At 57.3% G+C, this 27,167-nt stretch overlaps 1 protein-coding gene and 1 long non-coding RNA gene across 2 annotated transcripts; both read right to left on the reverse strand.

Moving 5' to 3' along the window:
- TTC34 (tetratricopeptide repeat domain 34) lies at positions 1 to 19,936 on the reverse strand. The gene is given in 9 exon segments (XM_038537706.1): positions 1 to 2,719; positions 4,461 to 4,675; positions 5,534 to 5,804; positions 6,703 to 6,869; positions 8,052 to 8,139; positions 8,141 to 8,257; positions 9,378 to 9,603; positions 10,886 to 11,744; positions 19,119 to 19,936. Coding segments are annotated over 9 exon segments (3,252 nt in total). The 5' UTR covers positions 19,900 to 19,936; the 3' UTR covers positions 1 to 2,191.
- A 2,086-nt stretch (positions 19,937 to 22,022) lies between these two features.
- LOC111096118 lies at positions 22,023 to 24,768 on the reverse strand. The gene is made up of 3 exons (XR_005358912.1): positions 24,666 to 24,768; positions 23,891 to 24,028; positions 22,023 to 22,485 (listed from the first exon to the last, which is right to left on the reverse strand). It is a non-coding gene; the product is annotated as an uncharacterized LOC111096118 (long non-coding RNA).
- Between the last annotated feature and the right edge of the window lie 2,399 nt (positions 24,769 to 27,167).

Below are 27,167 nucleotides of genomic sequence, written 5' to 3' on the forward strand. Positions count from 1 at the left end.
TGGTGTTGAGCCAAACACATTTATTTCCATGAGCCGTGCAAGTACAGCGTTGGTTGCATTTGCAGTCTCATCAACTTTCTTATTAAGAGTTGGGATGCTCCTTGGGAAGGAATGGAGCCTGGAACTAGGACGGTGCTCAGATGAAGCTGAGCCCCTTTCCAGTGGATGCAGCTCGTCCTCCGGTGCTGGAGACTTGCCTTTTTTTTCCCTTTATGAATCCTGAGAGCCTCATGTGGGTCAGGTGCCCAGAAAGGCGGATGCTTTCTATTCAGCCTCCAGAACCCTCTCCTTCACCCATTGCCTCCAGACCACAAATCAGGTCTAATCTCAGCATCCTCGGTGGGGTGGGGGTGGGTCAGGTACAAAGCTTGATCCTGGAGGAACTAGCATATGCACCCCAATAATTGCAAGATTCCACCAATTCACAGGGGACCCTGGGAATTTGTGGGAACAGAGCCTGAGGGTGCTAGGCTGTGGCAGAGAGAATACAGCTCTGGGTGGCGCTGGCACCCCCACAGATGCTGAAGATAATGGGCTGGTGCACACTGGTGGCTGGGGGTGATGCCACCAGTTCATGTGCTCGAGTACAATCTTCTCCAGGGCCCTACAGTTAATAAAGCTGAGATGCTAGAGCCTCCCTAATAGAACAGAGGAGTCCAGAGGTGTAGGGATGACCTATCCTGTGTGACCGTGCACCCCGACAGCAGTCCCCAGGAGGGATCACAGGGCCTATTTCCTCTAGGCTCTATTTCTGTGATGCGCTGCGTGAACGTTATTTCCTGATCTTAAACCATCTCTGCATTCCTGTGTATGTTGCTCAGAGTGTTACTCTTTTTTAACACACCACTGGATTTGGGCTTGTTGGCATTTAGGATTTCTGAACTGGTAATTCATAGACTGGTTTGCAGCTTTCTTTTGGTTGAGATTATGCTTTCTTCAGCAAAGAACTTGGAGGCTTTTCTTTTTCTTGGCATAAAGGACTTTAAAGACACTTGGAATGGACTATCCTCTAAAGGTTGACAGGTTTTGCCGTCTGGAACTGAGCCTGCTTTTCCTCCATGACAACCGTGCTGCAGAGGCTTTAGGCCGATTGTGGTCATTTAGTTAAATATTTGCCTAGGAGCTAATCCATTTCATCCAAGCCTCCAAATTTATCTGCCTAGGGAAACAAATCATGATGCTTTTAATCTCCTCTGTATCTGTTACTTTGTCCTTGTCACTTTAAAATTTTGTCTCTGTAGTGTGCCTGACATTAAGCTTTTGGCTGCCAGGGTGTCCATTTCAAGACATCCGTGGGGAGTAGGTGTTGCCAGCTGTCTGACACGGCTGTTAGCAAAACAACCAGGTAAGGTGGGCCGCCCGTACCTAAGGTCCTCTCGGAAAGCTCACGGCTCCCTCAGTGACTGCTTGTGGGACCCTGCTTGTCTCCCGAGACCCCATCCCAACTCTTCTGCTTCATACTAGCCAATGACGAGCGGCCCCACAGAACCCAAGATCCCACCCAGAGGTGCTGCTACAGCAGGATGCCAGGTCCACTGTCACTTGGCCACTGGGCTGTGCAGTGACGGGCGCCCTCAGACCCGAGTGAGACCTACTCTTCCTCCTGCTGGGAGAGCTGGTGGGGCCCGTGCAGCCGTGCGGCCAGTGAGGGCCCTTGTGCTCTATCTCTCAACAATTAGCTGTCGGCTCATCGACTTATATTTTTGAAGAACTGTGTTTTGCATTTATTCTTCTATTCTTTATCCCTAACTTATTAATTTCCACTTTCATCCTTAATCCCTAGCTCCTGATTTCCTTAGTTTTATTGTCTTTTGCTAACTTCTTGAACTGAACACACACTTCCATTTTCCTTCTGTTGCTTGGTAATCTGCTTGGGGCGGGATCTTCCCTCAGCCCCGCTGGGGCTGTCCTACAGGTGCTGCTCTGCACAGGTTTTAGGATTCGTTTTTCAATATTCTTTGATTTCACATTTGATCTCCTCTTGGACCCAAGAGCTGCTTTACACGCAGGGAACTTCAAGATGTTAACTTATAGCTTTGTCATCTTGAGGTAATACTATCTACATGCTCTTGTGGAGTCTCTGTCCTCAGCTGAGTGTGCTCTGCATCAGGCCCGCCGTATCCCGTGGCTCGGGAGCCTGGGCAGGGTGGAACGGCGGGGTGGCTGGAGCTTGGGCCTCAGGAGCATAGGGTCAGTGGAGCCGGCAGCCCAAGGATGCCTCCCTCCGGATTCTGGCTCTCAGCCTCCTCAGGCTGCTGTGCTCGGGGTCTGCCAGGAGGCCGTTCTCCACTGCTGTCCAGGCCTCTGCGTAGCGCTGCTCCTCCAGGCAGGTCTGGCCATGGCACAGGAACGCCTGGGCAGTGGGGGCCCGGCCCGGCCGCTCCCACAGGCTGCTCTGGGCTAGGGTGGGTGCCAGCTTGAGGGCCTGGGCAAAGGCCCCCGTGGCCCCGGCCCCATCCCCCAGGCTCAGCAACAGGCGGCCCCGGGAGCACAGGTCCTCCACCCGTGTCGGGAGGTCCCTGTCCCCCACATCCACCCGGAGGACACGGTCCAGGTCCTCGAGTGCCCGGCCAAACTCCTGCAGCTCAGCCAGACAGGTGGCCCTCAGGCGCAGGTGACGGGCGCTGCTGCCGCCGGCGAGCACAGCCAGTGAGCAGTAGCCCAGGGCTTGCCCAGGCTGCCCCGAGCTGAGGAGGGCGTTGGCCTCCCGGGCTGCGGCCTGCACAGAGGGACAGAGGGAGGTCAGCCCGAAAGCCCCGGCCCCTTCCTCGGCCCTGCACAGCTGGCACCGGGCGGGGGGCACCCCCGCAGCCCCACCACGCCGGAGCCCGGCTCAGGAGGCGTCCCTCTGGGCTGCCCGCCTCACCGGTTCGTCCCTTCCCCTGGGGGAGCCCTGCTCCCGTCATCTGGGGACGGGCTCGAGTCTCAGCCCCCCGCCCTCACCTTCGCAGCAGGCCCGCGGATCCCCAGGCGGCCCCGCCGGCGGGCAGCAGCAAGCACCGCCTCCGCGCAGCCCGGCCCGGGCCGGGGGGCAGGGCCCGCTGCGCGTTGCGGGGTTCCTCACTATGGGGTCCGGCGAGCCCTGCAGGGCCAGCCGACGGCAGAGCGGCGCGGCGGGCGGCGGGCGGCCCACCTGCTCCGGCAGCGGCCCGCGCGGCCTCCAGGGCTGCCAGTCACCAGCTGCGCCAGCCCCGCCCCGGGCCCCTCCCGCAGAGCGAGGCACCGGGCCCGCCTCCCGTCCCCGGGGGAGCTCCGGCCTCCGGGGCCTGCAGGGACGCCGACGGCTACCGGGGGGCGCACCCGCTAGCACGCTCCGCGCCCCGGGACCTCAAGCTGCGGCGCCCGACCGCGACCGGAAGCCGCCGCCGAGCAAGCGCAGTGCCGTCGGGGGGGCGGGGCGTGCGCCGGAAGCGGACGCGGCCTCTCCGATCGACTTCCGGGTCGGCCCGCGGCCCCGCCCCGCCCCGCCCCGCGGTCCTCCGCCGCCGCGGAGCCCCCTGCCGGGCCCCCTTCCCGCCCGCGTTCCCGCCCGCCCTGCCGCTCGCGGGCTCAGACCCCGCACTGGACCCCCGCCAGCCCCCGGCCCCGGCCCTGCCCCCGGGCGCCCCCATTCTCCTGGCCCGCAGCTGCTCCCCCTGCCTCACCCATGGCTCTCGGCCCTTTCCACCCTCCTCCCGAGACAGCAGTGTGGCTTCTGCCGGGGGGGGGGGGGGGGGGGGGGGGGGGGCGCCCCCAGAGCACCCCAAGAGTCCGGGGCACGCGCTGCCCCCAGGCCCTGCGACTCCAAGCTGGGCTCGTGCTCTTGGCCTCGTCTTCCTGCCGGTCCCTCCACTTGTCTCCCCTGCAGCCACTTGAGGGCAACGCCCCCCACCTGTCCCCCCATCCCAGCCCCTCCGCCTCCATCCTCTCCAGCTGCACTGGCCGCCTGCTTCTTGGCCGTCCTGAGCTCTCTGCTACCCCGGGCCTGGCCTGGCTGTGCCATCATGGTTTCGCCTCGGTTGCCCCCTGGTGACCCCACCGCCCCCTTCTCCACACCAGCTCTCCTGGAGGGAAACCCTGGCACGGTCTTCCCTGGGATGGGAGGCCCGTGGGGTGGGGTGCGGGGCTCGGGATATTCTTGAATACACAGCGGGATGAAAAGCCAGCCAGAGGCAGTGGGCCTGGCCCAAGGCCCCTCCGCTCACTGCCTGCCTGCTGCCTGGCACTGTGGGGGGCGGGGGGGTGCCTTTCTCTGCCTGACCTGGGAGTTGGCGTGGGCTCCCTGCCAGGGCCAGGGCTCCTCTCCCCCAGGCTGATAATGCCTCCTGCAAAGAAGCTGGGAGGCTGCTGGTGTTTAAGGTGGCCAGGCTGGCTGCCCCCTGCCCCTGCCAACTGGAAGCAGGCGAGCAGGGCGGGCAGAGCTGCCCCAAGGACGGGCCGTGGTGCTGGGGCGGCCGGGGTGGGGGCTCCGCGGGACACACCTGGCTGAGGCTCTGCTGCTCCGAGGCCTCCAGGCGATGCAGCAGGAAGCCGAGTTCCTGGGCGTCGGTCTCTGCCAGGCACTGCAGGTCCCGCACAGCAGCCTGCACATCTCCCTTCTTGAGCCAGAGCAGACCTCGCCGGGCTCGGGCCGCCTCTGACCACGGGGTGGAGTGCAGGGCTTTTTGCAGGCAGGTGCCAGCTTCCTCATAGCTGCCTGTCCGGGATCGGGGAGGGACAGTCAGGGGGGTGTTGGGGTGGGGTGCAGCGGAGGCAGGACATTGGCCATGGTGCTGGGAAGCTGGCCATAGCCTCTCTTGCTCAGTGTTGGCTCAGGGAGAGGCCAGCTGGTGGAGGGACTCAGCCCTGGGGTCAGAGGGACACAGTGACCCCACGCCAGTCCCAGCTTGCCTGGTGACCCAGTCATTTGGGGGGGGGGTTACTAAAGTCATGGGTCATGGGTTAAAGTCATGGGTCATGGGTTAAAGTCATGGGTTAAAGTCCATGACGCCTAGGTTGAGCAGCATGGCTCTGAGCATCGTCACTGTGGTCACCACAAGGGTCTCTCCCAAGCACCTGTGGGAATATACACTCTGCAGCAAGGCAGCATAGGCTTTGGTGGGGGCACTTCATGGGCCTGGAGGTGACAGTGACAGGCCAGGGAAATGCAGGCTGCACAGAGCTCTTCCCTTTCACATTAGTAGTGCAATATTCTCAGGATTCTGGCACATGGGGCCTTGACACAAACCCAACGAGGATGGGGCCTGGGGCTCCACAGACACTCTAAACATCTGCTGAATAAACATACAAATTAATGAGAAGGCCTGAGCGTTTGGGTCCTTTTATGAAACCCCAAATCGCTCCTTTGTCTCTCCTCCCTGCAAGCAAAACCACATGAGTGAATGAGAGCTTGCACCCCAGACCCCACCCGGGGACTGAATGCCAGGTACCAGAATTTGGGGGTGAAAAGGACCTCAAGAGGCACTGAATCCAGGGTCTCTCTCTTGCTTTATGGGAAAGAACCAGGGGTGAGAGGGCCAGGACAGACACGTTCCCAAACCTAGGCTAGGCATACCTACTGCAATGAGCACGTCTGCCAGCAGAATGTGCCCGCTCAGCTGCCCGGCATCGATTCTGATCAGCGTTTCCCCCACAGCTAGGAGGCCCCGGGCGTACTCATCGCTGAGGGGCTCCCTGCGGTCCTGCGGCTGGCTCAGGAGGGCCCGACAGTGGGACCAGAGGCCCTGGGCGATGACGGCCTGGGCCTCTGGCTTCAGAGAGCAGATCTCAGGGACCACTGTCCTGGGGTCGAGCTTCAGAGCCAAGAGGATGTCATCCAGGGCCTCCTGCAGGGATAGGAAGGCAGGCTGGGCACCTGCCTGGGAGCTGAGGATACCAGGAGGGGCAGACCACCCAGTTCCTGCCTTTCCACATGAGGGCCCATCTGGTGGGCGACACGAGCAGAGCGTGGCGAGCTATGGCTCGTGTACCAGAGTTCTGGAGGTGGAGGGATGGCCGGACCCGAGGGGGGTTCGCACTGAGAGAGCCCGTGCCCTGCAGGAACGGAAGTCAGGCACCAGTGCCCATGGAGGAAACGCAGCCATCCTGAGGGCTAGAGGGCAGTACCCCCTCTAGAGGCTCTCCCCCAGTGCCTGGGGTCATATCTCCTTGCTTCCTAGCACTCCAACCCTTAAGTAGCTAAGAAGCTTGGCAGGCAGGTCACCTCTGGGCTGCAGGGCCTCAGGGCAGACACTCATTTTCAGTACTCACCTGCCACCCTGCTCCTGGCTGAGAAGCGCCCCCTGCCCAGGGCAGGTTTTCTCTGTGAAAAGCACCTGCCTGGAGCCTGACAGGGTGGGGCCCCTCCCACCCCTGTCCCTGCCCACTGACCACCCGAATCCAGGGGCTCTGTGCAGACCGCTCAGGGGGTGGTGCCCAACGAGGCAGCTGAGGTCTTGTTATTTTAAGCAGAGGGAGGGGGTGTCTAGTAGCCCCGAGGGCTTGCACATTCTGTGCTGAGGCTGGGAGGCAGCAGGCCTTTTCCCATGAAGGAAGAGACTTTCTGAACCCAGCAGAGTGATGATGGAGTCTTAATGGCTGTCACATTCAGGACACCTGGCCCTGCTCCCTCTGTGCTTGGGGCTGGGAAGGAAGGTATCCTGGTTCCTTCCAGGTGCCGCCTCCCCTGAAGCACTGTCACCCTCAGCCCACCTGGCCAGCCCCAGGCAGGGAGGGGTGCGGTACCTGCTGCTGGCCCAAGGTCAGGTGCAGCAGCGCCCGACCGCACAGCGCCCGCACGTTCTCCGGCTCAGCCCGCAGCACTGAGTTGAAGTCGAACATGGCAGTCTTCTTCTGGCCCAGGAGCCCATAACAGCGGGCACGGGTGAGCAGGGACTCAACTGCCTGACTCCCTGAAGAAAGGGGGGGTGGCAATGGGACGTGACTCCTGTTGGGCTGTGGTGGGTACAGTGTGCCTGCCCTCACTCAGTATCTGCTGGTGCCCAACAGGGGGTGCGTCAGGGGAGGCACCAGCTCTGAGGCCACCTCAGGGGGCTCACAGACCACTGGGCACCAGCGCACAGTCTTGGGGGACAGCTGGGGTTGAGCTGTGTGGACAGAATCTAGGCTGCTGGACAGTCAGAGGAGGGGGCACCACAGCTGCATCTGGGGGTGAGGCCAGGTGAGGGGCCAGGAGACGAACGGGTCTTTGGGTTGGACATGGAATAGCTGAAAGTGTGAAGGTGCCAGCTGGGCAGGGAGCGGCCCTGTGAATGTGGGGCAGAGGCCCCTCCCCAAGGACAGCACCACCACGCCCCCTCCCTGTGTCTGTCCAGTGACGGATGCAGTACAAGGCATGGGCAGGATGCTCTGGATCGTGTCCCCTTCCCCAACTCGTATGCGGGGCCTGAGCTTTGCACCAGGCACCACCCCAGCGCTGTCCCAGAACTAGCTCGCCAAATCCTCACTCCCACCTGTGTCTGTCACCTACCTTGACAAGAGGTAAGTGCAGAGCCACCTGGTGGAGTCCACCTGGTGTTCTGATCCAAAGTCCACACTTGGAATGTCCATGCACCCCAGGAAATTGGGGTGCATCCTTGGCAAAGTCCTTTCCCTCCAGCATGGGTGCCCTATGCCTCCCCTCCCCTCCAAGAAGGCTCCACTCAGGAGGCTGTCACCCAGGATGGTGCTGGGTGGGGTGGCTGAGCAAATATGGTACACCAGCTACACTCAGACAGAGATGCCCCTACTATTTCCAGGAAGGACTTAGGGGAACCAGGACCTCTCCCGGTTGGAGAGAGAGGGGCCAAGCTGGGAGAATTGCCTCAACCACTGCTGGCCCTCCTGCCCACAGGGCCCAGGGGGTGTGGGCTCGCAGCCCAGAGTGTTGGGAGGGTCCCAGCTCACATCGAAGAGCCCCACCCTCCCCGAACAGCTAGGGCCTCGGGGCAAGGCCTGCTCCGCCAGGGCACGCACACCCCCGTGGACTAAGAGTGGGTTTGGATCCCCCAGGTCTCTGAGCTTCGCATGGCTCCTCGTGCCCCTGTGTACCTGGCACAGGGTGGGAATCCCAGGGGTGGGCCGGCAGCTCCTACCTGCAGCGAAGATGGCCAGAGAGAGGTAGGCGATGGCCTCCCTGGTGTGGGCTGTGCTGTCGGCCCTGCTGGGCCGCGCCCGCAGGATAGGCCAGGGCCCGGGCGTGGCAGTGGCCTCGCAGCAGCTGCCGGTCCTCGTGGCTGAAGACGTCCAGGGTGGGCTGCAGGCAGGCGGTGTCCCCGGACTGGACCACCTTCTTCACCAGCTGCAGGAGCAGGACAGTCACCGGGTTCGTCCCTGTGCGCGATGCCCAAGACCGACAGTTCCACCCTCGGCCCCTCTGCGGGGGCGTGGCCGGGGCGTGGCCCACAGCTGGGGCGCGCGGGGGCGGGGCGCGCGCCGGTTAGGCTCGGCCACAGGGACTGCGCGTCTCCTGCACTGGCGCCGCGCACCGGGAAGGCAGAGGGCGGCAGGTGCGCGCCCGGGCTGGGCTGCTCCTTTCGTCTGCGCGGCGTGGGGTGGGGTCGGGCGGGCCCGGTGTCCCCTCCCAGCCTCTCCCCCGCCGTGGCACGGAGGTGGAGACCTCGCTCCACGCGCCCGCACTCTGCAGGTCCAAATGAGAAGCGCGGGGAAAGGGGGCTTTCAAACCGCAAGGTGAACGAGGGTCCCGGGAGTCCTCCCGCAAATGCCCTGGGACCGGTGCCCGCTCTGGGCGGAGGGAAGCCCGGTGGACAGAACCTGGGCTCTCGGAGCGGCTCCGTCCCACAGACCCGATGCTGCCCCTGCTGGCCGCTCGCTGAAGACACAGGCCTCAGAGCCGAAGAACGATAGGTTGGGGCATCCCTCCCTACCCCACCGGTGGGGCCCAGCGCAGGGAGACCAGGAACCCATGTGGCCGGCGCAGAAGCAGCTGACAGGCCCCAAAGCCCGACATCTTCCGCGGGAACATAACCTCTGACTCCCTCATAACACACGAGGGAGGTGAAGTGCTGCTTTTCCCGGGAGCAGGTGAGGTACTCTGCCTCCCCCTCCCTGGACAGGTCACCTCCAAGCCTACTTTACTTGGGAGATTTGGGGCAAAGCTCAGTCTACACCTAACTTTCGGCCCCTTTCCTTTATAACACAACAAAAGCAAATATGAAGCACCTAGTGCATGCTGGAGACCTGCTGGGCCTTGGGTACCTGCTCCAGCTCTTTCAGGGACAACCCACAAGACCAGGGCACAGACGAAGAGACTGAGGGTCAGGGAGGTGAGGGGGCCTTGCTAGAGGTGGCAGAGCTTGGGGCTAGGACAAGTTTTACCTGCTCCAAAGTCCAGGCCAATGGGCTGTGGTCTACTTGCACCTGCCCTGTGGCACCCCGCCCCCCAGGGAGGGCCTCCTCACCTGGTTTGCGTCATAGAAGAAGCCCCTGCGCAGCTGTAGCAGGGCCAGTCGCACAAGCACAGGCGCTGCCTGGGGCCTCCGGGAGAGGGCCAGCAGCAGGGCCTTGTGGGTGTCCTCCAGACGGCCCAGGCGGTACAGGGCATCAGCCCCCAGGAGGCTTGAAGCCTCGTCTTCCCTGTCCAGCTCCATCAGGAGCAGGGCCAGCTGGTACACGCCATGGGCGTCCCTGTGGAGAGAACAGCTGGGGGAGAGCCAGCCCAGCCCCATGCCCACACTCCTTTTAGCTGCCCAGGCAGGTGGGCCACAGGCAAATTCTGTCCCCGTGCACTGGGCCAGGCAGCTCCCTTCTCACCCAGCTACAGATCCCGGGTCCTGCTGGAAGGCCCCTCACACATGCCAACTCCGGAAGGCATAGCTGCCCTCTCTGACATACATCCCTCGGTGCTCACTCCCTGCTCCATCCTCCTACCACCCCATGCATGGGGCAAGCATTTTACAGATGGGGATGGAAGCTGTGGGCTGACCACAAGCCAACTGTGTCTTAGTTTCCTTTTCTGTAGAAATAGGATAACAGTATTGGCCTCGCAGGGCTCAGGGGTGTCACAGGCAGAGTTAGATATCACACAGGCTGCCTTTGGAATGTTCAGGAACTCCCACTAGGAAGAGGGCTATAGCCTCGAGTTATGCCAATTACCAGAGACAAAAGTATAAGGGGCCCCCAACTGGAGGCAGAGCTGCTGTCCAATGTGCCTCCCCGGGGAGGCTCCCAGCTCAATGCTTTGAGCTTTGCTAAAACATCTTCCTATCATGTCTCAGCAACCAGATGAGTGCAAATCAAAACAGCTGCAGGTTCACCCATTAGGCTGGAAAAAAACTCCAAATTGAACATCAGGGCTGAAGTGGGCGGGGCAGCTCCAGGAGTCAAGGACTTCACAGGGGGCTGTGCTCCCAGACCCAGAAACCCCACCTCTGCCCAGTCTACCAGAACATTGTGAAGGCGTCTGGGCTACAACAGAAGGCAAGGCTGTAGGAATGGACAAGGAGGGACCGGGTGTTCACAGGATGGGCCATGGCTTGGGCTGTGCAACGAGGAATCTAGGGGCAAAGGAAATGTCCCTGATCTACTAGTGAAAAAGGTGGGCTATAAGTTGCAGCTAGAGCGCACAGTTTAGTGAACTGTATTTTCTACGCACAGAGAAGAACTAGAAGGGAATGCTATTGCTGGGTGGAGTGATGGGAACGCTTTATTTTTTCATTCCCATTTTTGAGTTCTTAATTTTCTATGACAGGCCCACAAAGCATCCCATTGTTGGGGACCGAAATTCCTAAGACCTGGGCTCCTGCGCTAAAACTGTGAACCATGATTCAGGGAAATCCCCCAGGGGCTTCCTGCCTCAGTTTACTCATCTGTCAAAAGGGAAAACACACGCACCCCCCCCCCCCCCCAGCTACCTCTCAGGAGACCAGAATGAAGTGGTAGCCCCAGGGGTGCGCCGGGCTAGATTTACCCTTCCTGCTCCTCGGGGCGGTCCATCTCCACGGCCTTACTCCTGCGGCCCTGCGTGCCCGCGAGCCCCAGGTCCGGCCTCCGCTGCAGCATCCTGCGGCCCTCCTCCCGCAGCACCGTCAGCAGGAGGCCTCGCTGGTTCCAGGGCACGTAGGCCTTGGCGATGAGCAGTGCTTCCTCGGGCTGCAGGCGGCAGGCGGTGACATAGTCCAGAGCACCCAGGAATGCGCTACCCTCCAGCACCCTCAGCAGCCCCCGGCCACACAGCGCGCGCACGCAGCTGCCCAGGTGCGGCGGCCCGTGCTCCACCACCTCCTGGAAGTCTTCCCGGGCGCGCCGCGTGTCGCCCGCGTGCAGCGCGCAGAAGCCGCGCAGCGCCAATAGGGGAGCGCGGTCCCGGGGGCAGCCCCGGGCGCGGTAGTCCGCGCGGTCCTCGGGGCGCGCAGGCCGCAGCAAGCGCTCGCACAGCGCCCGGGCGCCAGCCGCGTCCCCGGCCAGCAGCAGGCACTCGGCCAAGCGAGTGCCCAGTGCCGGCCGCACCCCGGGCGGCGCAACGCGCAGCAGGACACGGAGCGCGCGGGTCACCGGGGCCAGGAGCTCGCGGCCCGAGTTTTCGCGGAGTTCGGCGCGGCTCCGCACGGCCTCCTGGAAGTGAGCGAAGCCCAGGTCCGCCGCCTCCTGAGCCTGGGCCAGCAAGCGCTCTCGGTCCCCCGCGGACAGCACCACCTCAAACTGCCTCCGCGCCCCCGAAGGGCTCTGGCGGAAGGCCTCGTGCAGGTCCTGAAGCAGGTCCTGGGCCCCACAGTCCAGGAATAAGGCCGCGGCCGCCCGGGTGACCAGCAGAGCGGCCCGACGCTCACCTAGGGAGAGAAACAGTGGCACTGGTCCTGCCTGTTGGGTCACATCCTCCAGGGAGCCTCCCGCAGCCTCTGCGGTCCAGTGCTCTGGACCCTCTGAAGCATCTCACAGCATCTCCCTAGAGCGTCCCAATAGCCCGGGACATTGCATCACCAGGATGAACAGTCAGCGACAGAGCAGAATCCAGGCAGACAGCCCTGGGAGGACCGGTAGGGGGGTGGGGGTTCAACCTCATGCACGCCTACCCAGCAGCATTCTCTTCCTAATGACTTCAGATTTTTTATTTATTTACTCATGAGAAACAGAGAGAGACAGAGAGAGAGGCAGAGGGAGAAGCAGGCTCCATGCAGGGAGGCGGATGTGGGACTAGATCCCAGGACTCTGGGATCACACCCTGGGCGGAAGTCTTCCTAATGACTTCAAAGTCAGCCTCACTGCTGGGCCAACAGAGAAATTTAGTTACAAAACCTCTTTATTTTTTAATGATGGATTTGGGGATTGAGAGCCCCCTTTTGGGATTTGCGCCCCAGGTCAGTGCTGAGGTTCTCACCCTGTGACCTTGGGAGGGGCTGGTTGTTACTCCATCATCCTTGCTCCTTGGGGCTAAATTGGGGCCCCAGGCTTTGCTCTGAAATAGGGACTTCGGTCAGGGTGCAGGAAAGAGGGAATGGAACACCCAGTGATGCTTACACGGTGGGGCCATTTACCAAATCTTGCAGTGCCTCAGTTTCCTTTTTTGCTTTCTAATGGGGTTTAAAATAGTCTGCACTCATGGGGCCGTCAGGATAAAATGGATGAATGCTAGTCTTGTGCTTGGAACAGGGCCCCCGGGGGTGAGGTTCCCATCAGCAACAGCATCACCTCACCTTCTTCGTACCTCATGTCTGAGTGTGCTCATGAGGATGGGGGATTTCTGGTAACGAAAGCCAAGCCACCCTTTCCCAACAGGGCCCCAGGAAGGTGCACCCCATGGAGAGCATCCCCAGAAAACCTGGTGCTGGCAGGAGCTCAAGATCATGGGCACCCACACTGGCATTACAGGTTAGGAAAATACCACTGGGGAGGGAAGGTTCACAGAACTCCAGCAATTCTCAGTCCTGCGTCTCAGAACGTCCACTCTAGGGCTTTTGGTGTGGAGTCCTTCACAGTTCTCAAAGAGCTTTCCCTCTTAACATAACTGAAGCACCTCAGCAATAATAATCCTTTACAGTGAATCAGGAGAGGGCAGAGCACTTGCATTTCTGCTGCCCTGCCCTGTTACCATTTGGGTAAGCATCATGCCACGCCTGAGTCATGTAAAAAACAAAAAACAAAAAAACCAACCAACCAACCAACCATCAAGGTCACCCTGTCTAGTCCTGGTGGCCAAAGTAAAAGAGACTTTGGGCCTTTCTGTCAGTTACTAACTCCCGACAAAATACTTCACCTGATTTTTGCAATAGTTCATGGATCTTAGGGAGTGGCAGTAGGTGGAGAGCTCTTGGGGCCTGGGGGGATTTTTTACTTATTTACCCACACAGAAGTGTGTTCTCTGCTTTGCTTTTGAGGCTCCAATTACACACATTAGGCTTCTAGTAATTGTCCCACAGGTCACCAGGATTCTGTTCATTTTTCTTGTGTTCTTCATATTGGATAATCTCTATCTTCAACTTGACTGGCCCTTCTGTTTTCTCCATTATGCTATAAAATTTTCAATTCTAGAGTCTCCATTTTTTTTTTTTTTTTAGTTTCCATTTATCTGCTCAGATTCCACATTTGTTCAGCCATTATGACCATATTTTCCTTTAGTTTTTGAACACATCCATAATAGTTCCTTTAATGTCCTTACTCTTGGGCACCTGAGCCTCAGTTGGTTAAGCATTTGCATTCAGCTCAGGTCATGATCTCAGGATCCTGGGATCAAGCCCCATGTTGGGCTCCCTGTTCAGTGGGGAGCCTGTCTCTCCCTCCTCCTCTGCTGTTCCCCCTGCTTGTGCTCTCTGGCTTGCTCTCTTTCTCTCTCTCTCTCTCTCTCTCTGTCAAATAAAGTCCTAAAAAAAAAGTCCTTAGTCTGCTAATTTCAGCATCTGGATCATCTTGGGGTCAGTTTATATTGACTTTTTTGTCTCCTGACTGTGGCTCACATTTTATTTTCCTGTTTCTTTGCATGTTTCTTTCCTTTTCTTTAAAATTGTACACTAGACATCTGATTAGTGTTTTGTAGAGACTGTACATTTATTAGACATGTTCCTCTGAAGAGGACCAAATTTTGTTTTAGCGGGCGGTTAATGGGATAGGATCCAACTCCATATTCTGTCTTACTTTTGCTGGGCTCAGCTAAAGTCTCCATTTAGTTTTTGCTACTTCCAGCAGCTGCTCTTTCAGACTACCCAGGCTCTCCCACTTTTGTGTAGTTTGATGGTCTACCAAGGATTTAATGCACAGATGTTGGGTCTAGCTCCCTCTGTGGCTCCCTCCTTTTCAGGATCTTTCTTCTGAACTTCCAGTTACTTTTTTCAGGCTGAACTCTGTCTTACAACATCTCAGGCCAATAAAACTGCAGCTTCCTGTTCTATGTGGATAAAGCATGGATTGAGGTGTTTTCTTTGGGCAAAAAGTTGCAAGGTTGCAAATCTCACATTGGATAATCCTCATAGTTCAAGGGTCAACTTCCTGTTTCTGCCTACATTTGGTCACTGTCCAGTGTCTTCATATAATGGTATTTTGTATTCTGTCCAAATTTTATCATTGCTGTCTGTGGAACACAGTCTGGTCAAGCTAGTCCACTATTATGAAAGTCTTCTATTGTTAGACTTAAAATTTTTGACAGTATGGGAGGATACTAAATGCTGTCCCATTGCTATTTTAATTTTTATTTTCCTGATTACTAGTGAGGCCAGTTTATTTAATTAATATAATTAATTTTTTCCCCAGTCTGGTGGGTGGAGAATAGTATCTCACTGTTTTAATTTGCATTTGTATCCTTACTATGATGCTGTACATTTTTCATGTTTCTTTGCCATCTGTGTTTTCTTTATGGGAAATGGTTTTGCCAATTCTCATACTGGATTTTTTTTCTTATTGGTATGTAGGAATTCTTCAAATACTCTGGGTATTAATCTTTTGCCCATTGCATATTTTACAAATATTTTCTCTCTGAGGTGCATTTTCCTTTCATTTTCTATAGTTATAGGCAAAATGCAAGTTTACAAAGTTTAATTTAATCAAATGTAACAAATTTCCCTTTACTGTTTCCACTGTTTGTATGTTAAGAGGTCCAGCTATCCACAGAAATCTTAATGATATTCTCTTATATTTTCTTTTAGAAACTATATGACTTAGCTATCACATAATCCATCTGGAATTAATTCCCTCTCCCCCCCAGAATCATCACCATCCACTGAATAACGGTCCTCTTCTTTCCCTCTACATCTGCGATGCTCACTCTCACATATTAATTTCTGGATACCCATGGGCCTTTTTCTGGACTTTCTAATTTGTTTTATTGGTCTTTCTATCTATCCTTTAAGTCAATAACCTTCTGTATTGGGTAGTATAGCTTTGTATTAACTGGTAAAGCAAATATTTATGCCACCACCTTCTTCTTCTCCTTCCCCTCCCCCTCCGCTACCACACCTCCTGCTCATTTCTTTCCCCTCCCTTTTCTTTGTCTTATCTATTATTTTTTTGTTCTTCTATTATAATATCAAATATTTCTAACAATGGACATTGGATATCTATTTATGTAGGTATTGTTTATTGTATTTTATTAAAATTTTTTAATATTCTCCACAAGGCTGTATGGTTGTTTGAAATAAATTATTTTCTGTTGCTATGGTAAATGAATATTTTAAAATTATAAAGTTTCTATTTGTTGCTGGGGTCTATAAATATAAATGCTTTTTGTATATTCTGTTAAATTCTGTTCCTATTTCTAATATGTTTTTGTTATTTCTGTTGGGTTTCTACATAGCTAATCATATTGTCTAGAATAACTTTGTTTTTTCCTTTTTAGTCTTACATTTATTTTCTTCTTATCTTATTGCATTGGCTAGCATCTCTAGTATAATAATAGATAAATGGGAGAATAGGCAGCTACTACATTCTTGATTTTAAATGGAAGGCTTTATTAAAAAAAGATTTATTTTATTTATTTATTTTATGTATATATGACAGAGAGACAGAGAGAGAAAGTACGAGCAGTGGGGAGGGAGAAACAGACCTCCCACCGAGCAGGGAACCTGACGTGGGGCTCGATCCTAGGACTCTGAGATCATGACCTGAGCTGAAGGCAGATGCCCAACTGACTTGCCACTCAGGCACCCCTAAATGGAAGGCTTCTATCAACCATTAAGTTGATATTTTGGTAAGATGTTGATAGATATTAGCTTTTTCAATTAAGTTTCCTTCTATTCTTTGTTTAAGTTTGTAGGGTGTCAAAAATATTATAAAATGCTTTTCCTGAATTCAGTGCAATGAGCATATTTTCTTTTTTCTTTCATTAATGAAGGTAGTGAATAATATTATAATGGAAATGTAAAATTATAACTCCTATATCATTTACCTGAGTTTTGGCTAAAACATGCATCAAAAACTGTTGCTCTGACTCAGCAGTTTTATTGGTTACTATTGCTGTACAACAAGCTTCCCCAAAACTTAGTGGCTTAAAAGAATGACCATTTCAACAGTCAGAAGACCCACGGTTCTTCCTCAATCTGGGCTGAGTTGAGTTGAGCTGGATAGTTCTGCTAATCTTACCCAGGGTCCCTAAGGCCTGCAGCCATCTGTTGACCTAGGCAGGAGGGTGTAAGGTGGCCCCAATCACAGGCTGGAGGCCTTGCTGTTAGCCATTGGTAGAGCCTCCCTTGTGTGTGCCTTTGTGGTTCACTGGTCTAGCTTCCTAACATGGCACTGAGGGTGTTGCAAGAAGATGAGTGTAGAACCTACTGGGTCCCTTGAGGCATGGCCTCCAGAATCACACAACATCACATCCACTGCACTATTTTCTATGGGTCCCAGTATGTCTTGAGGCCAAGCCAACTTCTGCCTCCTTGCTAGGAAGAGCTTTAACAACCATGGCCAAGCTTTCCACCTACTGCAGTAGTTCTTAATGAAGAACCTTGAATGAATGAGATATGGTTGCTGTGGGCACTTTGGGAAGATTAGCCAGTCAGGGAACCTTGGTGCCTGGATGCTTACCCATGGGAGATTTGAGTTAAAACTATAGTTATGCTTGTCTGCGTAGAGTGTCCCTTTATGTCTGCTTACCGAGAAGGGCAGAGCACTGTCCCACATGAACAGGGTTTGTTCAGTGTTTTCAAGGACCTTTATAATTAGAATACATTTGTTATAGGGGACTTGTTTGTAAAAAGTCTGTTGTAGGCGATTTATTTATGCATGTTGTAAGCCATGTTTGTGCTGACGGTAGCAATACGGTGACCCCCTGTGACACAGTGACCTAGGGCTAATGAATGCAGTGATTCTTAGGAAACATAGTCCTGTCCACTTTAGAGCCAAGGCAGGACAGATACGCTTCCTGGCAGTCCCCTCTGGGTTGGGGGGTGGGCAGGCTTATCTACCACACTTGCTCCCTAAGGTGGTAGCCTTGGGAGTTCTGGTCTCTAGGGGGGCCTTTGTTGGTCATTAAGGTGGAAGTTTCCCATCTTCCCAAGGAGCTGCTGAGTGTCCCCCAGTCTGAAGTGGCATTGCTCCTGCTCACGGGCCACTGCACATGTCTGTTTTGGGCATGGAGGGCATCCTACTTTCTCACAAGCTCAGGATTCTTTGTGTGTCTGTTGAGCTGTTTGGACCCCCCATAGTAGGAGGGCTTCAGGGCATCTGGTCTAGCACATTTCCAGAAACAAATCTACCCACTTACTTTTTAGTTCTCTCAGCCTGATCCCTGCCTCCCCAGCACACCACCACTGGGGTCACCAGTGAATCCCATGCGGCACATCAAAACAGATGGTTTCTGTCCTCTCATGGCAGACATGGCTGTGCACGCCTGTCCTCTTGCAAACACCTGCATCTTCTGACTCCTCATTTTCTTCCTCCTTCCTGTCCTCCTGTCCCCTTTGCTGGGTCCTGCCTCATGGGGACAGTGTGGTGGGTCATTTGGAGCCCACCATAAACACTCCAGGTGCTCTTGGAAATTGCATACGTTTTCATGACCCTTAAAAAGGGGTTCGCCCACCATGTGTTGGATGAATGGCAGCCAGCCCTGCCGTTCCCCATCTGCAAGTGTGGCTGTCCCCCTCCCTCCATATCGAAGCCCTTGACGCTTAACCCCTTCTGTGTAGTTTGGATTCTGAAGCCCCTTCTTCAGACCAAGCTCCCCTTCATCTTGAGGTTCAGTGTTCAGCTGTCTAATGACATGTTCACATGATTGACTCAAGGGACATCTTTTTGAGCACTTAGTGGGCGACACCATTTTAAGGGTTTGATACATACTTCCACTGAAATAAAAACATCTAGTTCAGAAGTGGGTGTAGCCACCATCCCCATGTGCTCCTGGGGAAGGGCACAGAAAGGCCATGCAGCTGGGAGTGAACTCAGAGCGTTGGGGGTAGGCTGGTGTGTGGCTTCTGGCTCTGCGCCCACTCACTCACCCACTGCCCACCAGAAGGAGGACACAGGAAAGGGACCAAACAGGTGCAGGATCTCCAACTGGGTGCATCCAGCAAGGTGCTGGCAGGGTCTGAAGCCCCTGTCACCCCCTTCCCTGTCTCCTCCTCCCCTGTCACTGCAATCCAGTGGCCAAACTCCTAACTCATCCTTGACCCTCATCCTCTCTCTGCGCCTCTGCCATCTCCTCCCAGGACTGCGCCTAAGGCCTCCCAGCCTGATTCTCCTCCCAGCCACCCGGCCTCTCAGCAGCTTCTGTTACCACTCTGGCTCACCAGGCACATTTTGCATGCGGCAGACGAGAAACTATAGAATGTGCCCCAGGGTACCTCACTCCACAGTTTAGAACCCTCCTTGCTGCCCTGGGGGTAAAAGCCAAAGTCCTTTCAGGGGCCAGCAGGGCTTAGCCACCTCTATTTCTTCCGTGCTTCCTCTTCTCCCTCTGCTCCTGCTCCCCAACAGCCACTATGGTTCCATTCAGTGGCATGGACACCCCAAGTTCTTCCTCTTTTAGGGACCTGGTGTGTTCTTTCTGCTGCCTAGAATTCTTTAGTCTTAACTCAAGTGACATCTCCTCCAAGAAGCCTTCCCTGACCACCTGGCTAGAGCAGCACTTTTTCTTGGGTGCTCTGTAAGGACAGGGCTTGTCACCATGGTGCCCCCACCCCTGGAACAACCCCCCCAAACTATAACCAGGACGTACGCATGCTGTGAAGGCACAGCTGGACCAACTTTCACCCTGGCCCTTAGGGGAACAAGAACCATACTCTTACCTTGGGGTTGGCTGCCCATCAGGTTGGACTCAAGGGCCCGGCTGCATGCTGCGCGGCAGTCCTCATACCTGCCACTGCGGAGCAGGGCTTCTGGTGACAGGGCACTGCTCCAGGTGCCCCCAGGGTCCAGAGCCCCCAAGAGTCCCTGGCAGCCGGTCTTCTGCTGGCTGATGGGGTCCTCCGCCTCCTGGCGCCCTGAGATATAGTCCTGGAGGGTGCTGATCAGCATGGGGAGGTAGGGCTGCTGGTGGGTTCGCACAAACGCCACGGTCCGCTCTGCACTCGTGGCAAAGGCCTGCAGATATCCTGCCACACCAGCGTCTACCTGCACCCCGGACAGGACCCAGGCCAGGGCGCGGGTCAGCCGAAGCTCCAGGGCTTGCTGCGAGTGAGCATCCAGCAAGGTGCTGCAGCGCTGAACCACTTCCTGGTGGCGTCCCTGTGCCAGCAGACTGGCCAGGGAGTGCAGGACCGCGGCTGGGTGGTCTGGGCAGAGGGTGGCCAGGAAAGCGGAGGCCTGGGTCCCTGTCAGGGAGACAACCGCCATGCCGTCCCAGTGGATGGCCGGGATCTGGCTGTCACCGCGGCACCAGGCCTCTAGGGTGGCCACCACAGGTGCCCCTTGGGCCTCAGCCAGGGCAGCTCTGACCCTGCGCACGGCCGAGGGGGCGTGGCAGCTGAAGGCAGCCAGGTAGAAGGCCGTGGCCAACAGGGGCTCTCCCAGGGCCAGGTGCTGGTCTCCTTCCTGGCAGAGGCAGGCCACAAGCTCCTGCGCCGACATCACGCCTGTGCCCGTGAGGGGCCCATGTCCAGCTTGAGGACACCTGGGATGGGGGGAGTGTGGTTAGTTCCCACCCCTCCCCACAGAGACCCCAAAGTCAGTGCAGAGCACCCTTGACGATGAGCTGGGCGGGGCTGGGCTCATCTGCCAGGGCTGGCCAGGCTCCCTTCCTCTGCAGAATGGGACCCTTACGCTGCCCGGCCACCCACATGAGGAGCTGGGAGGCCTGCGAGGTCAGGGACTCCAGACCCTTGTTCCCCAACCCACCCCCAGCAGAGGGCCCCAGGGGAAGGTGGAACCTCCCCAACCCCTCCCTGTCTAGGTCATAGGGGCCACTCTCTCAGCTGAGTCTCCAGAGACCCTCCCAAACTCAGGACCAGGCCTCTGCCCGCCTCCCGAAGCCCACCATTCTAGGGGGGCGCAGTGGGCTGCTGCGTGGTGAGGGGCGCTTGCCTGGCTCTTAGGAGGGCTGGGCAGTCCGGGTCAGGGGGTCAGCTCTGAGGTTGGTTCTGGGGACCAGCCCCTGCCACTGCCCTCCACCCTTCCCAAACCTGACCTGCAGGACAGTCTCAGGCCCCAAAGTGCCTGCACACAAGCCCCATCCAATACACAGACACCTGCACGAACACCCGCACAGACACCCTGCGACAGAACACACGCATGCACACTCACACTGGCACACGAGCTCACAAGCATGCTCGCCTGTGCTCCAAGGGCGCGCGGGGACGGTGGGTGCGGCTCCGCCAGAGGGTCCGTTTCCCAGGAGAGCGTCAACACCCCGCCTCCGGGCTGCTCAGCGGCGCCCCCCGCGGCCGGGCGCGCCCCCGCCCCGGACCCTGTCCCCGCCCCGGGCTCCGTCCCCGCCCCAGATCCCGTCCCACCCTGCCCCCGACCCCCCCTCGGACCCCGCCCGCGCCCGCCCAGCCCCGGACCCCCTCCACCCCACCCCAGCTCCGGACCCCCACGCCCCCGCCACCCCCGCCTCCGCCCTGGGCCCCGCCCCCGCCTCGTTTCCCTCCCCACCTTGCCCCGGACCCCGCCCCCAGGCCCTCTCGGGGCAGCCTTGAAACCGTGAACCCCGAGTTTGTGGGGGTCTCGGGGCCACTGGGGGCCGGGGCCAGCCCTCGCCCATCCTCGCGGTCCTCCCAGTTGGGGAGGGAGCTCCGCGGAGAAGCGCCCTGGGCCGCGCCATCCCGGAGCTCTGCCTTCACCGCCAGCCCCTCTTCCCGAAAGGTGCTTCCAGGGAAACCCGCCACCCCGGGCCGGGCCGGCCCTCCACCTGGGCTCCTGCGGGCCTGCCCCTCCGCACCGGCTCTTCCCCACACCCTGCAGCCCCACCTTTCTGCACGGGGCCCCTTCCCGCTGACTTGCTGGCTCTGGCCGGGGGAAGGGGGCCGGGTGCCATCTGTCTTGAGCAGGGGCCTGCCCTCCTTGAGGCAAGTCCCAGAAGGCGGCTCTGAGGAGCTGTGAGGTCGGCCTGCTGGCTGGGGGTCACCCTGACTGTAGCTGAAGAAGGGGTGAGACATCACGTGATGTTTTAGGTTCCCCCTCCATATCCTGCCATCCCCACCCCAGCAGCATCAAGAAGCAAGACAGGAGGGCTCTGCAGGCAGGGGCTGTTGCACCTGGGTCTGAGATGCTGAGCCCCACTCAGGCAGCTTGGGGCAGGTGGTGGTGGTGGGGTGCCGGGGGAAGGTAGATGAGTTGCGTGTCCCCAGAGAGATCATCTTACTTTCGGCGAGGGACTCTTCTAATTCAAGTTGCCAAGGTCCCCAGATACCAGGTGAACCCTGGTTCCTCTGCAGGGCTCAGGGAAATAGGTGGATTGAGTGCCTGCTGGCAGAGTGGGGGCAACATGGGTGCCATGAGACAGAGGAGGGAGCATGGGGGACACTGGAAGTGGGAGCTGCTGTGACTCTTTCTCAGGGTCCAGGTCTCCTGGGATGTCGGGCGTTGGCCAGTTGGCTCATTAGGGAGGGCACCATGGGCGGAGGCAGAGTCTGGGATCCAGGTGTGCAGAGGGCAGGCAGGTGTAATGGCAGGGCCCAGTCTCCCTGACTTTCACAAGGGCACAACACCCGAGTGATGAACGTGTTGGTGACAGTTTATTAAGAGATCTCCCATTGCTTTGATTACTTTCACTTAAATTACCCTAATTAGGCAAAAGCCATAATGGAGCAGGGCTGCCACACGGGGCTGCGGGAAGGGCCTGGGGCATGCCGGTGGCAGGGCTGCCTGACATTCACCATCACATTAGCCCTGATGGGTCCCCCGACTCTCTTCCTGCACACGGTTCCTCCAAATCCACAGGCGCAAGCCAGATGAACCGGTGGTCTCAGCGGGTCACCAGCTGAGAGCAGCACACATGGGGGCAGGTAAGCCCAGAGTACCTGCTTCATGCTATGGGGCTGATGTTTCAGAATGCAGGACCATGAGCAGGTATGACGTATACAGATGCATGGCCTCGGTGTGACCTGAGTTCAGGAGGAAGCTGACTTCCCGTGGAGAGGGGTTTTTGCAGTTTCTGACCTGTATCAGGTGGCGGTGATTCTGAACACTACCTTTGCGCTACTGTGCCTGTCAGAACTGGACAGAACAGGACAGGTGGTGTCTTTGAGGGGGGTCTGTGGCTCATCTGCAGCTTTAGGGGGCATGGCGTTTCACAGTGACAGATCCCACAATAACCACATGTGAACACCGGGCCCCCAGGGGCTGTTCCTGCCCACCCAGCGGCCCCAGTTTATGCTGTCACACTTGGCCGGGTTGAGGGAGGGATGGGGCTGCCCCCGAGGAACTCTTGCACTCCCTGAAATAGCCATGGAGTGGCAGCTCTGAGAGACAGGGGCTCCCATGTCGCGGCCTCAGCAGGAGCACGTGGTCCCTGCTCTAGATGCCGTGGTAGTCATGCCCAACTCTGGAATAAAGACCCACTGGCCGGAAAAGGAGCTCTGAGCCCATTACCAGGATTTTCTTCTGTTTGAGCAGAAACACAGCAGAGGAGTTGGAAACAGAGGTAGTTTAGGGATGTGGACTCTTGGCTTTGGCCTTCGGATTGACCTTACAGTTTTGTGACTTTCCCCTTGTGGGAGGTGAGCCTGTCTGTGGGTAGCACAGTGGTGAGGTCGCCTGCCTGGGGATGAGGTGCTTGGGCCTGTCTGGAGCTCATCGTCTACCCCACCAGTTCCCGTGCACAACGACTTCATTGTATAAGGAAACTCTCCAAACCCTTTGCCCGGGATGCTCCTCTGGGAGGACCCACAAGGCCATCAGCCTCGGGAGGTCAGTGCATCCACCACCTTTACAAAAGCAGGTGTGCTTTACTCACCCTTACCCATTCCCTGTCCTCCAGATACCTGAGTGCTCCCTCAGGGCAGGGCCCAGAAACCAGAAGGTGGGGGCTGGGCCTGTCCTGTGTCTGCCCCACCCCATCTGTGGACCCTTCTTGGTGAGGAGAGAAGTCTGGGCCCTTCTGGTGCCCGGGACCTGCCACCACTGCCAGAGCCCAGGTGGGGCTCCCAAGTGTGGACCCTTGGTACCACCCGGGAGGCAAGCTGGCTGGGCCTTGGCCTCTTGGCACAAGAGGGTGGGGAGGCCAACACAGCCAGGCCCGAGCTTCGGTTTGGGGATGGTACTGTCCCCCTGGGGGCTTCCCAGGGCTGCCTGGCACCTTATCTCTCCTCCCAGGTACCCAAAGGGAAGGCAGATGCTTCACGTCTCAGCCAACCCCAATTAGAAAGGGAAACCCCTTAGCAATAGCCTATGACTACATCCAGTGCCCCCGAAAGGTGACTTTGGGCTCTCCGCAGGGTGCTTCTTGGCTGGGGGACCATTTGAGGTTCTGGTTATATCTCTAGGCTCAGCCCACCCACAGCCCCATAACTCCCAGGGCACTGTCCCAGGGTGTGTGAGCCCCCTCTGGAGCCCGCTGGATGCGGGGCTCAAGAAACCCTCGGGACTTTGAGGAGCCCCTCCCTCACTCTGAGAGGCTTACCTGTGGCCAGACAGGCGGGGATCCAGGGATGGCGGTGGCTTGTGGGGGCCTGGTTGTCACCAGATGAAATTTCAGCTTCTTGTCCCTATGGCCAAATAGGTAGGACTCGGGGTTGCACCGTCCTCTGGAGCCTGGAGCCTGTGGGGAGGGCCTCTCATCTCAGGGCCTTCCTCCTCACTGCTGACCACCCACAGGCCGGGACCCCTCCCGTGGCCTGGCAGGCAGGGACCACACCTGCGGCATGGGGCTGGCTCCTCCTATTGGATCTCTTGATCAATAATGCAACAGAGGAGGAGCGTCCCTGCCATCCCCTCACCCATCTGCCCACCTGTCGCTCTGGGGCATTTTAATCTCCATTATAGAGGTGGCAGCTCGCCCAGGGCTACCTCTGCATTAGGGGCGCTGTTGTGGGTGCAGCTGTGGTTTAGGGAGGAGCAGGTTTGAGATATTTACATCCTAGCGCCAGTGGAAATGGTTCTTCATCAGATGTTTTCATCAGGGAGGCTTCTAGGGCTCCCCTAAACTAATAGGACCTCCTCCCTCCCTCTCTCACCTGTCCCTCAGCCCAGCCATCCTTTCCCCCTTGTTGTACTCAACCCTACCTGTTCCTCCACAAGCCTGTCCCTGCCCCAGGGCCTTTGCACAGCCAGGCCCTCTTCCCCTACACTTCCTCTCTCGTTTTCTTCAGGTTTGGGCTCACTAGTCCCTCCTTAGAGAGACCTTCCAGGACTCCCCCTCATCTGAAACAGCTCCACATTTCTCTCCGCTGCCTCACCTGCTTCAGTACCTGGCACCATGTTCTTATCTGTTGTTGGCTTTTCTCTTTGGGATGTTGGTTCCAGGAGAGCAGGGTTGGGCTGCTATTGCCTGGCAGGCACCTGGCAGATGGGAAAGGAAGGAGGGAGGAAGGAGGGGAGGGAGGAAGGGAGGAGGAAGTTCTGAAAGTTTCTTCCCCCAAAGCTACCCAACTTCCTCCTTTGCCTTTCCCTTCCCCTGAAACTTGGGGCCAATGGGGAGCAGCGCGGAGATGAACGGGCTGAGCCTGCCGGCTGGTTTGTGTACAGAGCCTATATTGGTTTGAACAAACGAAGTTTATCAACCAGGCACGGGATCATTAATCACGCAGAAAAATAACACAGTGAAATGACTTTTCGAAATGTCGTTGGCATAATTATCATCCTGCCCATTACACTAAATGCCGCCATTTATATCTGTGATGTTTAAGTATGCAAACAGTAATTAACGGGGTAATGGACGGGGGCCCCAGAGCCTCCCCTCCCCGAGCTAATTTGCATGTTAATTATCATTAGTGACCAGGGAACAAGTTACAAACAGCCTAATTAGCAGCCAGATCATTTTTACAAGAAATCGCGTGCACCTTGACACTCGAGCCGGCGTTAGATTAATGAAGTCAGGTGGAGCTGCCCCTCCTGGGGCGGGGGTGCCTGCGTCCCAGCGGCCTCTGGGGTCCGGGTGCCGTTCCTTCAGCGGGGTGCTGTTGGGGGTTGCCGTGCGGCTGGATGTGGGGCCGCACAACGGGCAGGGTGCCCAGAGAGCCGCCCCCCACGAGGCCGAAGGCTCAGGCCACCCGATGCTGGCCGGGGCCGCCCCCTTCCACTTGGCCGGTGGTCTTGGGATGGACGGGAGGGGCCGAGACTCTGGCCTGGCTGGGGGAGACCCAGGGAGGGTGTGGGGGTCACCGTTAGAGAAACATCATTTGGATGCTGTGAAAACGGTAAGGAAGCCCTCACTCCAGACTACGGGGCAGGGGAGGGAGCCACTCAGGTCTGAACGCAGCCCAGTGAGGGGGCTGCTAACAAGGAACAGGGTTGGGGGACTCGGGGTGGATGAGGAGCAGGAGCGGGCACCGGGGTAGGGGCTTCTTGCTAAACCGACTTGGCACTCCTGCCCCAGCATCCAGGCTGCCGGCAGGGCCCTGGGACGAGGCTGGTGCAGAAGGGGGCTCCGGGGGCCCAGTGAAGGCCAGTCAAGGAGTCTGTCATTGCCACCGGCAGAATGTCTGTGTTTGCACCTGTCATGCATGGCTCTCAGTCAAACATCGGGTCCCGCCCCGTCTGTGCTGCCTTCTCCTGCCTAACAGCCCTCCCAGCTCCTGCAGAACAGCCCCACGACGGGGTGGCCACGGGGTCTCCCCAGCCCTGCTTGGCCTTTCTGCCTGCACTGGACTCCAGGTGGTTTCTGCCCCGGGGCCTTGGTATCTGCCTCTCCTGCCTCCCAAACCACCTTCCCTCCACGGTGGCTGGCCAGTGACACCCAGGTCTCTGTTTGGAGTCTCCTCTTCAGAGGGGCTCACTGGTCTGTCATCCAAAAATCCACCCCACCATGCATTTTCCTCTCTGTGGAAAGGATGGGGGACGTCCCCTTGACCACCGTCTTTCAGGTGCCAGGAGAAGCCAGGCTCACAACAGGACCCAGCAAGCCCCGGGGAGTGGGGTGAAGTTGGGTCATGTGCTACTCTGGAACAGGGGGTGGCCCCAACAGTCCTGGCCAGGCTGCTCTGTCCCACGTGCACAACACTGGTGAGCAGGAGCCGGTGGGCGTGGCTGTGTGCCAATAAAGCTTTATTTATGGTCACTGACAGTTACATCTCCTTATTTCCAGGCGTCAGAAAGGTCTGGCTCCCTGTTGTATTTTCCAGCCATCACAAGCTGAAGAAACCATCATTAGCTGATGGGCCTCACGACTGGTGTGAGTCAGAGTCAGAGTCAGCCACTCTGTCAGGTTTTCTTTTCCATGTGAATTTTAGAATCTGATTGGTTCCAATAAAAAGCTGCACAATATATTTTAGGGGACTTGGACTTGTTCTTAGACTTGTTGATTGATTTAGGAAGGCTCACCATTTTCAGCAAGGACCCTACACATTTCTGCTTCCCACTCGGAAGGACACCATGCCCACGAAGGGGTGCTGTTTGGATGTCCTGTAGGACCCCGGTCCCACCTGGAAAACCCTCCTTTTGCTCCTTTCCAAACCCTGAGCTATTCCTGTCATCCTACCCACCACCCTTGGAGGCCCAGCTGGGTCCCAGGCCCCCACCTCCTCACAGTGTCTTCTTCCTCTCTGCTCTGCAAGGACTGCTTCATCCTGACAGGCCTCGGAGACAAGCTCTGCACCTGTTTCTCTTGCCCTCTCTAGCACCTGCCCAGAGGGGTGGGCTGAGCAGGGCTACAGAGAGTGGGGGAGTGGGGGTGCTCCCTGCCCCAGGCCTCACAGGCCAGGGAGGGTCCAGCCATGGGGGATCTCAGAACCCTGGTTGGG

Source organism: Canis lupus, chromosome 5, assembly GCF_011100685.1.
Source record: "Canis lupus familiaris isolate Mischka breed German Shepherd chromosome 5, alternate assembly UU_Cfam_GSD_1.0, whole genome shotgun sequence".
Classification (NCBI taxonomy): Eukaryota; Metazoa; Chordata; class Mammalia; order Carnivora; family Canidae; genus Canis; species Canis lupus.